The sequence below is a fragment of the Salmo salar genome, chromosome 06 (genome assembly GCF_965601325.2).
Source record: "Salmo salar chromosome 06, fSalSal1, whole genome shotgun sequence".
Taxonomy (NCBI): Eukaryota; Metazoa; Chordata; class Actinopteri; order Salmoniformes; family Salmonidae; genus Salmo; species Salmo salar.
Genome location: NC_138296.1, coordinates 25,875,222 through 25,890,450, shown reverse-complemented (window position 1 = coordinate 25,890,450; position 15,229 = coordinate 25,875,222). Strand labels below are relative to the sequence as shown.

Below are 15,229 nucleotides of genomic sequence, written 5' to 3'. Positions count from 1 at the left end.
TCTAGGTTTCTTCCTAGGTTTTTGGCCTTTCTAGGGAGTTTTTCCTAGGGAGTTTTTCCTAGCCACCGTGCTTCTTTCACATGCATTGCTTGCTGTTTGGGGTTTTAGGCTGGGTTTCTGTACAGCACTTTGAGATATCAGCTGATGTACGAAGGGCTATATAAATACATTTGATTTGATTTGATTTGATAGATACAGTACTCCTTTATGCAACCGCTGTGTCAGATTTAAAAATAGCTTTTCGGCAAAAGCACATTTTTCAATATTCTGAGTACATAGCTCGTCATCAAAGCAAGCTATACAGACACCCGCCAAGTTCTGGGGTCACCTAAACTCAGAATTAGTATTATAAATATTCTCTTACCTTTGCTGCTCTTCGTCAGAATGCACTCCCAGGACTGCTACTTCCACAATAAATGTTGTTTTTGTTCAAAATAATCCATATTTATGTCCAAATACCTCCGTTTTATTCGTGCGTTCAGGTCACTATCCAAAGGCATAACACACGAGCGCAATTCGAGACATAAAAAGTCAAAATGTTCCATTACCGTTCTTAGAAGCATGTCAAACGTTGTTTACGATCAATATTTATGGTATTTTTAACGTAAAATTGCGATAATATACCAACCGGACAATAGCATATTCATTCAAGAAGAAAAAGAATGAATGGCGCGCTCGCGGGATCGCGCATCTTCAATCCCTTGGTCCTCAGGCAGTCCACTCATTGACTGAGCTCCTTTTCTCTGCCCAGTTACAGGAGACGGATGAAAAAACTTTCTGAAGGCTTTTGACAGCCAATTGAAGCCTTAGGAAGTGCAACGTGACCCCACAGACACTGTAGTTTCATAGAGATTCAAAAGAAGAACTAAAATTCTCAGACTTTACACTTCCTGGTTGGATTTTTCGCAGGTTTTGCCTGCCATATGAGTTCTGTTATACTCACAGACATCATTCAAACAGTTTTAGAAACTTCCGAGTGTTCTCTATCCAAATCTACTAATAATATGCATATTGTAGTTTCTGGGCCAGAGTAGTAATCAGCTTAATTTGGGTACGTTTTTCATCCGGCCGTGAAAATACTGCCACCTACACCTTAACAGGTTTTAATTCCAGTTGGCCAGTTGGCCAGTCCTATGGCAGTTCACATGGTGTTCATGGTGTATGTTGTACATTCAGGCTCAAACACTTCTCACCTCAAGGAAAATTCCAGTGTTGTCCCTGTTGTATACTTATATACGACAACACTAGCTGGTTAAAATGTACACATTTTATTACCAGTGAAGTGAGGCGAGGCTGTGTATGAGTATGTGTATGTGTATGTGTGTGCATGCGTGCGTGCGTGCGTGCGTGCGTGTGTGTCTACTGAACTAGTAAACATACTCATGTGCAGATAAGACACTCTTTGTTCTGCTAAATTATAAGATTAGTTAGATCTGTCACTACACTGACCACAGCTCTTCAGACTCTACAGTACTAGCCTTTTGCTCACAATTCCTCATAGCACTCTTATCAATGCAATAGAGACAACAATCTCACTGATGATCACTTACATATCTCAGGTTGTTAAAAACTGTTGTTAGGTTGTAATTATCAGAGTAAGAACTCGACAGACACTATGAAAGCTTAAACCAAGTTTATTCTTCCCAAAGGATCGAACAGCTGAACAGACAAAAACATATTCACACAAGCACTGATATTTAACCCTTTCTCCAATGCTGAGTCCCTTCCTACACATCTGAACAGCCAATGTGTCTCTGTTGCTAGACAGAACCTTAGTTATATCTGTTCTTCCTCACTTCATCTGACCTGACCTCTGCCTCAAAGTGCTCACTCCTCCCCAACTCACGGCTGTCATGGTGACTCGTACCAGACGGTGTCTTCCCTCCTCCCATAGGATCCCTGATGGCTAACAATAACATATCCTGACATAATGTAAACGTTATACATTACCCTCTCTCCCTCAGTGAAATGAATAAGTATATTTCATAAGTCAAGAAATCAGAACCCAACACTGTATTTAGGAAAAAGACAGTAATTCAGGGTAATGTTCTTATACCACGCTTTATATTTGTCAGCGTTGGCTGTTACAATACAAAACATAGACTTATCCGAGAGCAACGACTTCCAGAACACATTGCTGAATATGTATAGCTATCCAGATAACAAAGTCAGAAATTAAGATCATACCGTTAGAAAACAAATTATGTCAATAACTTATCAACGTTATGAATAACATTATAAGCACGTCTTCTTACATTTGCCTTATCTTATTCATTTAAAATGATCCACATTAGTTTTATTCTAAAACATGTCCTATTTCTCTCATGTAACAAATATCTGAAAAGCTGGAGGCCAGTGTTGCTTTAATTGAATATGTAAAATGTCCTCCATGTTTGGGTTGAAAACATCCATGTGTCAGTTACACAACCAGTCCATAAGTAGTCCGTATCAGATGACAAAGATATGTTAAAACATGGTTTGATAAAGTTAAGTATTAACATCCTATGTCATTAAAGTCCATGGAGTTACTGTTTAAGGAATAGTTCAGCCATATAACAAAATTACATATTGGTTTCCTTACCCTGTAAGCAGTCTCTGGGCAAAGTATGACAGCAATCCATGCTTTGGTTTAGTTTCCTTGACACTACTAACATTTTAGCATTTGTGGCACAAATCCCATTCAAGTCACAGGACTGTTATTATAATTTTCACGCATCATGTTCATATCATCTACTGTATAAGTGACTTTATTGAGCTTCACAAATCCCATTCAAGTCATGCGACTGCTAATATCAGTCGCATGACTTGAATGGGATTTGAGCCACAAATGCTAAAACATTAGCATGTGGAAACAGTGCCAGGGAAACGTAACCAAAGCATGGATTGCAGTCGTACCTTGTCCATAGACTGCTTACAGGGTAAGGAAACCAAAATGTCATTTTTCTAATTTGGGTGAACTATCCCTTTAAGTAATGTGCTTCAAGAAAGTAGTGTGTACCCTCATTGAATTCCAGAGATTAAAGTGAAGGTGCAGTATGCAGAGATGATCATGAAAATGTAACAAATCCTCCTACTGTTCATAATAGCCCACTGCCCGTTTACAGCATGTCAGTATCAACACAATCAGAGACAGAGAGGAACAGATAGTTAACAGCACAAATGTACATCCATCTTTGTTTTCACTTTCATAACATTCCTTTTCTTTAGTAGATGTGCAATGAGTATCCACTGGATATCGTACAAGATACACTTCATTCAAAATGAATAACTTGTAAATACATTCAGTGTGTTGGGTGGCTTACAAAAAATATGGAACAGGTAAATCATTAAAAAAAATGAAATTATTGTAAAGCATTTCATAATTGACTACTTAAATATGTATATCCTGTATTACATATATCATTACAGTTATATTTAAATGGTACGATATATAATACACATTTAATTCTCAAATCAGACACATTGACACAAACATTCAGTCATCTCTTTTAACTGCCCGAAGTATCAAATACATGTTTTAGCAATAATAGTTTAAATGTGTATGTCTCTCAAAATGATCCAGTATTCTGTTTACCAGTATTCTGTTTACCAGTATTCTGTTTACCAGTATTCTGTTTACCAGTATTCTGTTTACCAGTATTCTGTTTACCATTGCTGATCATATTCTGTAGACTTAATCTTTCTAGCCAATAATTGTATCATACATTCATATACAGTATATCAGACAGCTGGGTTCAAATAGTTACTGATGTCAGTCTCTTTCCTCTTCCATTTCATGAATCTTTGCATTTATATAAATGGTATAACATTTTTATTTACAAATATATAAAAAGCAAAACCATTGATCCAGTATAGCTTCATTTGTCTGTTCCAGAGGAACACTCTATAGCCATGGAATATACAACGTTTGAGGTGCTAAACTAGCTGTACAATCAAACTACACTGCCACGTATTAAAGCCCCGTATGCTCAACTCTGCAGACAACCTAATTCCCACAATATAAATATCTTGAATTACAAAAATTGAAATACTATGAGTGCGTTTGTGTGTATGTGTGTGTGTGTTTGTGCATGTATGTGGATTTTTGCATGCGCTCCTGTCCGTGTGTGTGTGAGAGAGAGATAGAGAGTGTGTGTGTGCCTGTCTGCCTGCCTGCCAACCCCTTCTTCCTGTCTCTCTGTTCACCAGGCCAGGGGTGAGGCCATTCTTGGGCTCCTGGGACTCCTAGGAGGGTTCTCATTGGCCTGGTTCTCACTAAGAGCTCTCTGAAAAACAACAATAAAACATTGTCAGACAAGACAAAAACATGCAGTACCATTACTACTACGGTCTTGATAGCACTTCTTGATAGCACTACATACTTGTCTATTTCAGAGGTCTCTTTCAAACTCTAGGCGGTTCACCTCAAACTTGGCGAGGAACTCAGCGAATATCCCAAAGAAGGCCTCTGTGTTGGTGGCTTGGCTGTCCTCTCCAAAGAAGGAGGCTGTCTTGGACCACTCCTCCATGGCCCGCTGCTGCAGGGACTCCAGAGACTGTAGTACTGGGTGGATGTTCTCCAGAAAGCCCTGCTCATAGGGAAGTCAAGGATACAACAGCCAGAGGTAGGAGCTACAGTACACATTGGTGGTGGATGGGGTGAGAGACCCCCACGTAAAGGGCTATTTTACAGTATGCATACTCACACTTGTGAATGTAGAAGCCTGTAATGAATCTCTCTCTCTCTCTCTCTCTCTCTCTCTCTCTCTCTCTCTCTCTCTCTCTCTCTCTCTCTCTCTCTCTCTCTCTCTCTCTCTCTCTCTCTCTCTCTCTCTCTCTCTCTCTCTCTCTCTCTCTCTCTCTCTCTCTCCACTTTACCAAGGGTTAGGGAACCACTTTACCAAGGCCATATCCATTCATGTGTGTTGTGTTTCTATCTGTACTGCAGGACGGTGAGAGTCTGCAAAGGGAACCTAAGTTTTGGATTCACCCTCAGGGGCCATGCACCTGTCTGGATCGACTCAGTCATCCCGGGTAGGTTGCTTAGACACATGGATACATACACACACAACACATCATGTGGGCAAGTGTCAAATGCACAGACTGGTGCCAATCAAGGCATAGTATTTGAGAACCCGTATGTCATATTGCTGTGGAGACATTGTGTTGCCACAGGGTTCACACCAGCTATGAGCTGAGGCTTTCTGGTCCATCTGTGAGCACAGACTCTGGAGTCTATATTATGTATCTCTCTCTTGCTCTCTCTTTCTCTCTCTCTCTCTCTCTCTCTCTCTCTCTCTCTCTCTCTCTCTCTCTCTCTCTCAGGTTTGTTGTGAAAGATACACTCATGACTGCAGCGAAGCGGTCGTCTGCTGTAGCAGGCATTTTCTGGCAGGCAGATCGGATGTCCTGGATAGTGGTGTGAAGGTCATTCAGGTCAGATGTGATGGTCCTCTGGTTCACTACAGAGAGTGAGTGAGATAGGAGAGAGAGAGAAAGAAAGAGAGAGCGGGGGGAAGAACAAAGGTGTAAGAGTGCTTATGGAAAAACAGGATTACATATTTAATCTATTAATTTACACGCAATAGGTAAACATTACATGTAACACAACATGCTGTACATGAAACACTACACCCGACACACAAAAGAAAATGCACACATGAAAAAACTGCTACTCAGTTTACCTTTGGCTGCCAGGGGAACCGTGGTGAGGTCCTTGGCAAAATCCAGGACGTTGGGAAAGTGAAGACACAGTGACTTGACGAGGATGTGCAGAAACGTAGATTTCCCATCCACTGTTTTTGTGGTGCCGAGCTACAAGAAACAGTAGTGCATTAGTAACAGTGTCCGTGGGTTAACAACAGTGAAGTAACAACAGTGAAGTAAAACAATGTCATAGGAATACAGGCCAATATCCCCGAGGAGCTTACCTCAGTGAGGAAGTTGATCTTAAACCCGGTGGTTTTGTTGCCGGTCTTAGGCTGACCGTTGTTCAGATAGTTCCCCATCGCCAGCACAAACTAAGGAACCATCCGACACAGTTAGCATATAGCTTGTATTTAGTTTAGGATTGAAACAGCATCATTACCACTTTAAGGCTAAACATTACCCACAATAACACTATATGTTCCACTCAGGGAATAAAGATGAAAGCATCCTGTTCATTGCTGTTTAGGTGTTTGGTCTTTGGGCTACTGCCTATCCTTAACCTTCCTGGTGTATCTGTGGCTCAAGCTAAAACGTTGGTAAAACCAAACAAACACATTTCCATTCTCTCCATTTTTAGCACAGAATGAGACTGTTATTGGTTTTATCTTATCAGAATCATGCTGGCGGGTGACAAGTTCAAGTTGAAGAAGTTGCATTGCTCTTCCTAGTGATTGTACATAATTGTATACCTCCAGTATCTTGGCCAGTTTCTTGCTGGTCTTGAGCTCCATGGAGGCGTTGTAGATGCAGTCGTAGCCCCCCCTCATCTCCTCTGTCTTCTCCTGCAGGGTGCTTTTGAAGTGGAGGCTTCTCAGACGAGTCTTGTACTCTGGTACTGACAGCATCTATGGCATTATGCGCGCACACACACCACACACACACACACACACACACACACACACACACACACACACACACACACACACACACACACACACACACACACACACACACACACAATTACAAACGAGGAAACAGAAAACCAGCAACAACACCTACAGTGAGGGAAAAAAGTATTTGATCCCCTGCTGATTTTGTACATTTGCCCACTGACAAAGAAATGATCAGTCTATAATTTTAATGGTAGGTTTATTTGAACAGTGAGAGACAGAATAACAACAAAAAAATCCAGAAAAAAACGCATGTCAAAAATGTTCTAAATTGATTACATTACTTGTATTACTACTAGTACTTCTATTTATACTACTACTTCTATTACTACTTCTATTCCTACTACTATTCCTACTACTACTACTATTTCTACTACTACAACAACAACTACTAATTATACTACTACCACAACAACAACTACTAATTATACTACTACTACTACCACTACTATTACCACTACCACTACTAGTACTACCAGTGGTGGAAAAAGTACCCAATTTTCATACTTGAGTAAAAGTAAAGATACCTTAATAGAAAATCACCCAGTAAAATAATACTTGAGTAAAACTCTAAAAGTATTTGGTTTTAAATATACTGAAGTATCAAAAGTAAATGTCATTGCCAAAATATACAAATGCTTAGTTTGTAAATGATGAGTGTTGGAAGTGCCCCTGGATATCCGTAAAAAAGGAAAAGGAATTTGAAATGTATTTATACTTTAACTTTGAATTTTGACACTTGAGTATTGATGGATACTGGGTACTAACTCCTAAACTTTGGATAGGGTTAATTATCAGGTATCTTATTGAAATATTGAGTGCTTAGGTTTAGAGGGTCTACACCAGAAGTTAATGGTTATCTGTAGGAGGAAGGTATATAGTGTGTGCAATTAAGCTTGGAATGAGCTGAGTGCAGGGAAAGCGATCAACTGGCAGGCATTGATAAGGGGAGAGAGCCATTGATTAGTGATGAAGGGGGTCGAGGTCAGGTCAAGTCATGTGTGGCCGTATCACTTAGTTTCCTGCCTAGCAGTAAAAATACAATGTTCGTTCAGATGTGTAGGAGAGATTCAGCCTAGGAGAAACGGTTAAATATCAGTGCTTGTGTGAACAATGTCTTTGTCTAATGCAGCTGTATTGATCCTCTGGGAAGAATAAACATAGTTTGCGCTTTCATAGTGTCCGTTGTGTTTTTACTCTGAGAATTAGAGCCTAACAGTATCAAAATTAAATGTCATTGCTAAAATATACTTAAGTATCAAAATTCAAAGTAAAAGTATAAATACACTTCAAATTCCTTATATAAAGCAAACCCGACCAGATCAGAGGCAGTAGGGATGACCAGGGATGTTGTGTGTGAATTAGACTATTTTCCTGTTCTGTTAAGCATTCAAAATGTAACAAGTACTTTTGGGTGTCAGGGAAAATGTATGGACTAAAATGTACATCATTTTCTTTGGGAAGTAGTGAAGTAAAAGTTGTCAAAAATATAAATAGTAAAGTAAAGTACAAATATACAAAAAAAGACTTATGTAGTACTTTCAAGTATTTTTACTTAACTTGTCTGGGATAGGGGGCAGTATTTTCACGGCCAGATAAAAAAACGTACCCGATTTAAACTGGTTACTACTCTTGCCCAGAAACGAGAATATGCATATTATTAGTAAATTTGGATAGAAAACACTCTAAAGTTTCTAAAACTCTTTGAATGGTGTCTGTGAGTATAACAGAACTCATATGGCAGGCATAGACCTGAGAAGATTCCAAGCAGGAAGTGGCCTTTCTGCGAATTTGTAGTCCTTCTGTTGCTTGTCTATCGAAACTACAGTATCTGAGCTGTTACGTGACACTTTCTAAGGCTTCCATTGGCTCTCAAAAGCCTCAGAAACCGGATTGACGCGTCTCCTGTCTCTGGGCAGATAACAGCAGCACAGTTTGTCCTAGGACTGCCTGGTGACAGAGAGATTGAAGATGCGCGTTCACGAGACCTCGACATTTTTTCTCTTCCTTTTTGAATGAATACAGCATTGTCCGGTTGGAACATTATCGCTATCTTACGAGAAAAATAGCATAAAAATTGATTTTAAACAGCGTTTGACATGCTTCTAAGTACGGTAATGGAACATTTTGAAATCTTTTGTCTGGAAATGCGCTCGCACGTTACCCTTTGGACAGTGACCTGAACGCACGAACAAAACGGCGATATTTGGACATAACTATGGATTATATTTGGCAAGGCGTTCCGCTAGCGGAACGTCTACTACTACTACTACCACTTTCACCCACAGTATAACACAACAAAACGACACGTTTGTTTATTCCATGTGTAACTCTGTGTTGTTGTTTGTGTCGCACTGCTTTGCTTTATCTTGGCCAGGGCGCAGTCGTAAATGAGAACGTGTTCTCAACTGGCCTATCTGGTTAAATAAAGGTGAATTTTATTTTAAATTGCTGAGCCTCCCCCTGCAGTCTAGGCCCAGTACCTGTAGTACAAACTGGTCAGGCTCGCTGAGTTTGGCTGGGTCCTCGCTGTACTGTTCGTACTGCTTGACCTCCTCTGCGTCGGGGGCGTACAGCAGCAGCTGCTTGATGTGTGTCGGCTCCAGCCGCTCTGTGGCCATGGTCATCAGCACCTGTCGCAGTTCGCCCGGGGACAGCTTCAGGTGGGCAATCAGGATGGCTGGAGGTCAGGGGTCAAGAGATCAAAGGGTCAAAGATCCGAGGCCACAGTAACAGTGTGACATAGTCTCGTGGTTTCAGTCAACACAGACTAGATTAGAACAATAACATAAGATCTGAAGTGCAGTGTAACACAGTGTGGAACAATGTAGCGCCCTCCTTGTGTTCTCCACTCTCATACTTACATGCGTTGTAGGCCTTCTTATGGGACAGAATCTCAACTACGTCTTTCTTCTTGAAGGTCTCCGACTGAGGGCCTGGGTCTGGAAGAGAAACTGACACAGAACATCATGTGGGAAACATGAGGGAAACAGAGAAGAGGCAGAAAGACAAAGTGATTGACACAGAGAGGGAGAGGCAGAAAGGAAGAGTGTGAAGACAAAGATCAAGGGAGAAAGAGACTGCTAAGGAGCAGAAAATTTCCATATCAGGATTTTCAATGTATTTCTAAATACATCATTTCAAGTATTGGACTTAAATGGGTCAGTGAAGTGCCTATGGCGGTAACGCTGCTGTCATTCATCAGAGAGACCACTGATCAAAAGCAAATCAAAACCATGGTGGGCTTCACACACATTGCTCAAGATGAAGAAGTATTCATATTGGACACACTAGGCAAGAACTGACTGGTGGTGGTATGTAAATGTTTTTTTGGAAGAAACTTCCACACGTATGTGCAAACATACTGTATGCACACTAACATATGCATTATGCACGCATGCACACGAACACCCACGTTCACATACACACGTGGGCACATTATACTCACTGGGGTTCTTTTGTGTCCCAAAATGCAGTTCCAGATCCAGATACTTCACCATGTCATTCAGTTTGTCATAATCCGAATCCTCCCCCAACTGCAACACCCAGATTAAAAACAGGCATTATGTACATTATGCACCATCTACTCATTAAGTTCAAGCTAATGCTTGTCATTTCAGAAATTGACTGCTGATTTATTTATCTTTTTATGGAACTGTTGTAAATCAAATAACCTGACCCAATTCTGACTAACCCCCCTGTCCCAACCTTGACTAACTCAGCTGTCGCAACCCTGACCAACTCACCTGTCCAAACCCTGACTAACTCGCGTCCAAACTGTGGCTGACATACCTGTCCCCATCCAACCTCACCTAACAAAGTTCACCTTTCCCACCCTGACTAACACACCTGTCCAAACCCTGACTAACTCCCGTCCCGTCCTAACTCCCGTCCAAACAGAGACTCACACAAAATGGCTGTTGGCTCTGCGTTGTTGATCCAAAATGGCCGCCATTAGATTTAAGATCAAGAAGTAGATGCAAGATCGTTCATGAAATGCTAGTAGCAGCACAAATCACTGGGGTTGATGGGCCACTCAGAATGTAGTCAGTTTATTTACTGTTTCTTGCAGTACCATCAATACAGTTGAAGCAGGATTGAAGTTAGGATACTGACTTACAAATAACTAGTGTCCTGATGTAGTACAGGGCCCTTGTCAGCACTCCCATATTTAGTCTCTCAGGGTGGTAGTGCTGGTCTAGGATCAGTTGTCTTTCAGATAGTTGTGTTACCTCCCCAGCTGATTGGTTACCCCTCTGATCTATCAGCCAATAAAGCAGTCTTTAATGTCCTGCTGTTCAGCATGTTTATTTAGCCTCCTCTCCTTCAGGTCCTGATGGTGGTACCAGACTGGTCACTAGAAGATGCCTGTTACTGAACTACCTCAAGGTGTGTATGATCCACTTAACTTCTGTCCTTTATAATGTAGAAGTGATGATTTCCTGTTACCGCCCCAGTCTGATGTTCAGCTGACTGATTGGTTACTGAACTGATCTCCACTACAGCAGTGTGTTCTGGGGACCCAGAGGAGTGGTGGGTCCCCAGGATTAGATAATGCTGTGCTGTAGACTGATCTAATGTTGGACCACTAGTTCTTACAACATCACTTAATAATCCCTCAACTCTCCTCCCCAGTTTGTCCTTGTGGGTCTGCAGTCTTCAGGAAGGTGTGTATGATTTTGTTTTGACAGCATCTTCACTCACTGACCCTCCACCTCTTGGACTTGCTACCAACTCCACCTACCTTCTACATACTCATTAATGTCACTGAGTGAACTACAATTCTACACAGCTACAACAGCCTTCCCTGTAGCTCAGTTGGTAGAGCATGGTGTTTGCAACGCCAGGGTTGTGGGTTCGATTCCCACGGGGGGCCAGCACAGAAAAAAAAAAAATGTATGAAATTGTATGAAATGTATGCATTCACTACTGTAAGTCGCTCTGGATAAGAGCGTCTGCTAAATGACTAAAATGTAAAAAAAATGTAAAAATGGCTGACATACCTGTCCCCATCCAACCTCACCTAACAAAGTTCACCTTTCCCACCCTGACTAACTCACCTGTCCAAACCCTGACTAACTCCCGTCCAAACTGTGGCTGACATACCTGTCCCCATCCAACCTCACCTAACAAAGTTCACCTTTCCCACCCTGACTAACACACCTGTCCAAACCCTGACTAACTCCCGTCCAAACTGTGGCTGACATACCTGTCCCCATCCAACCTCACCTAACAAAGTTCACCTTTCCCACCCTGACTAACTCACCTGTCCAAACCCTGACTAACTCCCGTCCAAACTGTGGCTGCTGACATACCTGTCCCCATCCAACCTCACCTAACAAAGTTCACCTTTCCCACCCTGACTAACACACCTGTCCAAACCCTGACTAACTCGACTGTCCCCATCCTGACTAACTCACCTGTCTCAATGCTGACTAACTCATCTATCCAATACGTGACTAACTCACCTGTCCCCAGATGGTGCCCTCAGAGTTCTCCACCTGTTCCCAGCGCAGCCTCTTTACACTCATATGATTGGAGTCCATCCTCGGAAGGCCTGGGCGAGGCAGTGGAGGAGGGGTTCCGGGAGGGGGCAGGGGCGGAGGAGGAGGGGGCTCCTGTTTCCCCAACTGGTCCAAGTTATTCTGGGACTGGGAATGCTGCTTGGGCTGAGGTTGGGGCTGGTGGTGGGAGTGGGAGTGGTGGTGAGACTGGGATTGACTGAATAGCCGCTGAGAAGGCTGGGACTGAGGACGACCCTGGTTGGAGGGGTGGACCTGGTGGGTTTGGTGGGGTTGGTGTTGGGGCAGAGACTGGAAGGTGGACAGGGTGGGCTGGTGGGGTGGAAGGGGCTGGAAGGTGGACAGGGTGGGCTGGGGTTGGTGGCGCTGCTGGGTGGGCTGGTGGATTAGGTGGATCTGGTGAAGCTCTGGCTGAGTGGGCTGGGGAGGGACCTGGTGGTGGATGTGCTGGATCTGGGGAGTGTGGTGGTAAGTCTGCTGGATGGAGTGGGGACGCTGGGGGGATGGCTGGTGAGTGCGATGAGACTTGAGAGATTGACGAGTCTGTTGGCCCTGGTGGCTGGCCTGGGAAGATGGGTGAGTCTGATGGCTCTGATGAGTCTGAAGAGACTGGTGGATCTCCTGATCCAGATGTACGGGTAGTGAAGCAGGCAGATCTTGGTGGATCTGATGAGCTTGGTGAAGGAGCTCCGTGGATGAGAGGTGCTGCTGGATCTGATGAGCTTGGTGAAGGAGCTCTGTGGATGAGTGGTGAGGTTGGTGAAGAAGTTCCATGGAGGAGTGGTGCTGCTGGACCCGATGAGCTTGGTGAAGGAGCTCCATGGAGGAGTGGTGCTGCTGGACTTGTTGAGCTTGGTGAAGGAATTCCATGGAGGAGTGGTGCTGCTGGACCTGATGAGCTTGGTGAAGGAGCTCCATGGAGGAGTGGTGCTGCTGGACCTGCTGAGCTTGGTGAAGGAGCTCCATGGAGGAGTGGTGCTGCTGGGCCTGCTGAGCATGGTGAAGGAGCTCCATGGAGGAGTGGTGCTGCTGGACCTGATGAGCTTGCTGAAGGCGCTCCATGGATGAGTGATGTGACTGTGTATGAATACTCTGATAGATTGCCTCTGAGTACTGACTCTGTTGATCTGGATGGACAGGGGAACGGGCTGGGGGATTGTGAGGTGATGTGGCTGAGTGAGTCTGACGACGGCTCTGACGACGAGTCTGTTGTTGAGCTTGGTGCATCTGGTAGAGTGAGGGGTCTGGGTGGTTTGGGAGGTCTGGATGGGTGTGGGCTGCCTCTGGAGAGGGGAGGGGGGGCAGGGACTGGTGAAGCTGCTGCAGGGGGTGTGCTTTGTGCGAGGACTGGGCAGGCAGTGACTGGTGCCCCTGGTAAATATTTTGCTCCTGGTACGCTTGTTGCTCCTGGTATGCTTGTTGCTCCTGGTATGATTGATGCTTCTGTAACGCTTGTTGTTCTTGATGTGCTTGTTGCTCCTGGTAAGCTTGTTGCTCCTGGTAAGCTTGTTGCTCCTGGAATGCTTGTTGTTCCTGGTACGCTTGTCGCTCTTGGTGCGCTTGTTGTGCTTGTTGCTCCTGGTAAGCTTTTTGTTCCTGAAACGCTTGTTGCTTCTGGAATGCTCGTTGCTCCTGGTACACTTGTCGCTCCTGGTACGCTTGTTGCACTTGTTGGTCCTGGTAAGCTTGTTGGTCCTGAAACGCTTGTTGGTCCTGGTAAGCTTGTTGTTCCTGGTAAGCTTGTTGCTCCTGGTACGCATTTTGTTCCTGCATTGCAGCGTGGGCTAGCAGGTCCTCCCGGGTGGGAAGCACCTTGTGAATGGACTGGCGTTTGGGCGGTGGGTTGGAGCGAGGAGGAGGGGGCGGAGGTGGCCCATGGTGGCGGCGGAAAGGCAGTTGTATTCTGGGAGACTGTTCAGGGGTGGCGGTATAGCTTGGTGGTAGAGGAGGATCGTTGAATTGGATGGGCGGAGGTGGCGGGGGAGTCATGGGGGGAGGGGGTATGTGTTCTGAGGAGGAGGAGTAGGTGAGGGAGGAGGCGTCCTCTCCGCTGCTGCCCTGGCACTCGCTGGGGCTGCTCAGCTCAGGGGGTATTATGAAACCCCCATCTCCATCTTCATCATCCACCTCCACCTCCTCGTCATCCTCATCATCAACTGGGAAGCTCATCTGGACAACATCCTGGCATTATCACCAATCACATAGATTCATTAAGGCTTGGGCCATTGATCCAGTGTAATTTATAGTCTTATGTGCTTTACGGTAGAATTTCTTAATAGAAAAACACAAATTATATAAATTAAAAACAAAAAAAATGATGTTTTAAGTGAGAAGTAGGCATTGGCCTGAAGCCGAAAAAGAAATGCACATGAGTAACACAATGCCTACTCCACCAAGGTTTTCCAGCATATAACGTTGACCTACCACAGTATCTACAGTATATTGGTTTATTGTACTTCAAACAATGTTTATGCAGGTTGCTTAGAAAAAACTATTTCCATGGTTTTTAAACCAGAAAGTGATTATAGAAAATTATACAACATTTCCACACTCAAAAGGTGTCTTTCGAAAATGTAACTTGCAATTCAAATGATTCAAAAATAAGTGTTTTGTCTCACATAATTTGTTGTCCAGGGTCTAGTGTCAGTCAATCCAGAAAATTGCAAGAACTTTGAAACACGAGCAATGGACATTGGACCGGTGAAAATCTGTCCTTTGGTCTGATGAGTCCAAATTTGAGATTTTTGGTTCTAACTGCCGTGTCTTTGTGAGACGCAGAGTAGGTAAATGGATGATCTCCGCATGTGTGGTTCCCACCATGAAGCATGGAGGAGGAGGTGTGATGGTGCTTTGCTGGTGACACTGTCAGTGATTTATTTAGAATTCAAGGAACACTTGACCAGCATGGCTACCACAGTATTCTGCAGCGATAAGCCATCCCATCTGGTTTGCGCTTACTCGGACTATCATTTGATAGTGACCCAACACACCTCCAGGCTGTGTAAGGGCTATTTGACCAAGAAGGAGAGTGATGGAGTGCTGCATCAGATGACCTTCTTAAAAGTAAATTTGTGGAATTTCTTTCTTTCATAATGTGTTTGAATCAATCAGTTGTGTTATGACAAGGTG

General features: G+C 43.6%; 1 protein-coding gene and 1 non-coding gene across 3 annotated transcripts in view; one reads left to right on the top strand and one right to left on the bottom strand.

The window, feature by feature from the left end:
* Positions 1–1,618: 1,618 nt before the first annotated feature.
* Positions 1,619–15,229, bottom strand: part of LOC106606651 (delphilin) — a 50,738-nt gene continuing 37,127 nt past the window's right edge. Inside the window, exons 12-21 of one of the 2 annotated variants that reach the window (XM_082976397.1) lie at positions 12,047–14,281; positions 10,027–10,114; positions 9,443–9,532; positions 9,062–9,258; positions 6,378–6,533; positions 5,910–5,999; positions 5,664–5,793; positions 5,323–5,441; positions 4,362–4,568; positions 1,619–4,265 (exon numbers count right to left, since the gene is read on the bottom strand). In XM_082976397.1, coding sequence (XP_082832523.1) covers positions 4,371–4,568; positions 5,323–5,441; positions 5,664–5,793; positions 5,910–5,999; positions 6,378–6,533; positions 9,062–9,258; positions 9,443–9,532; positions 10,027–10,114; positions 12,047–14,281 — 3,303 coding nt within the window. In that variant the 3' untranslated portion in view covers positions 1,619–4,265; positions 4,362–4,370. The remainder of the gene's footprint in view (positions 4,266–4,361; positions 4,569–5,322; positions 5,442–5,663; positions 5,794–5,909; positions 6,000–6,377; positions 6,534–9,061; positions 9,259–9,442; positions 9,533–10,026; positions 10,115–12,046; positions 14,282–15,229) is intronic. The other variant, XM_082976396.1, reaches the window with a different exon arrangement.
* Positions 11,003–11,072, top strand: LOC123728840 (small nucleolar RNA SNORD31). The gene has a single exon (XR_006760612.1). It is a non-coding gene; the product is annotated as a small nucleolar RNA SNORD31 (small nucleolar RNA).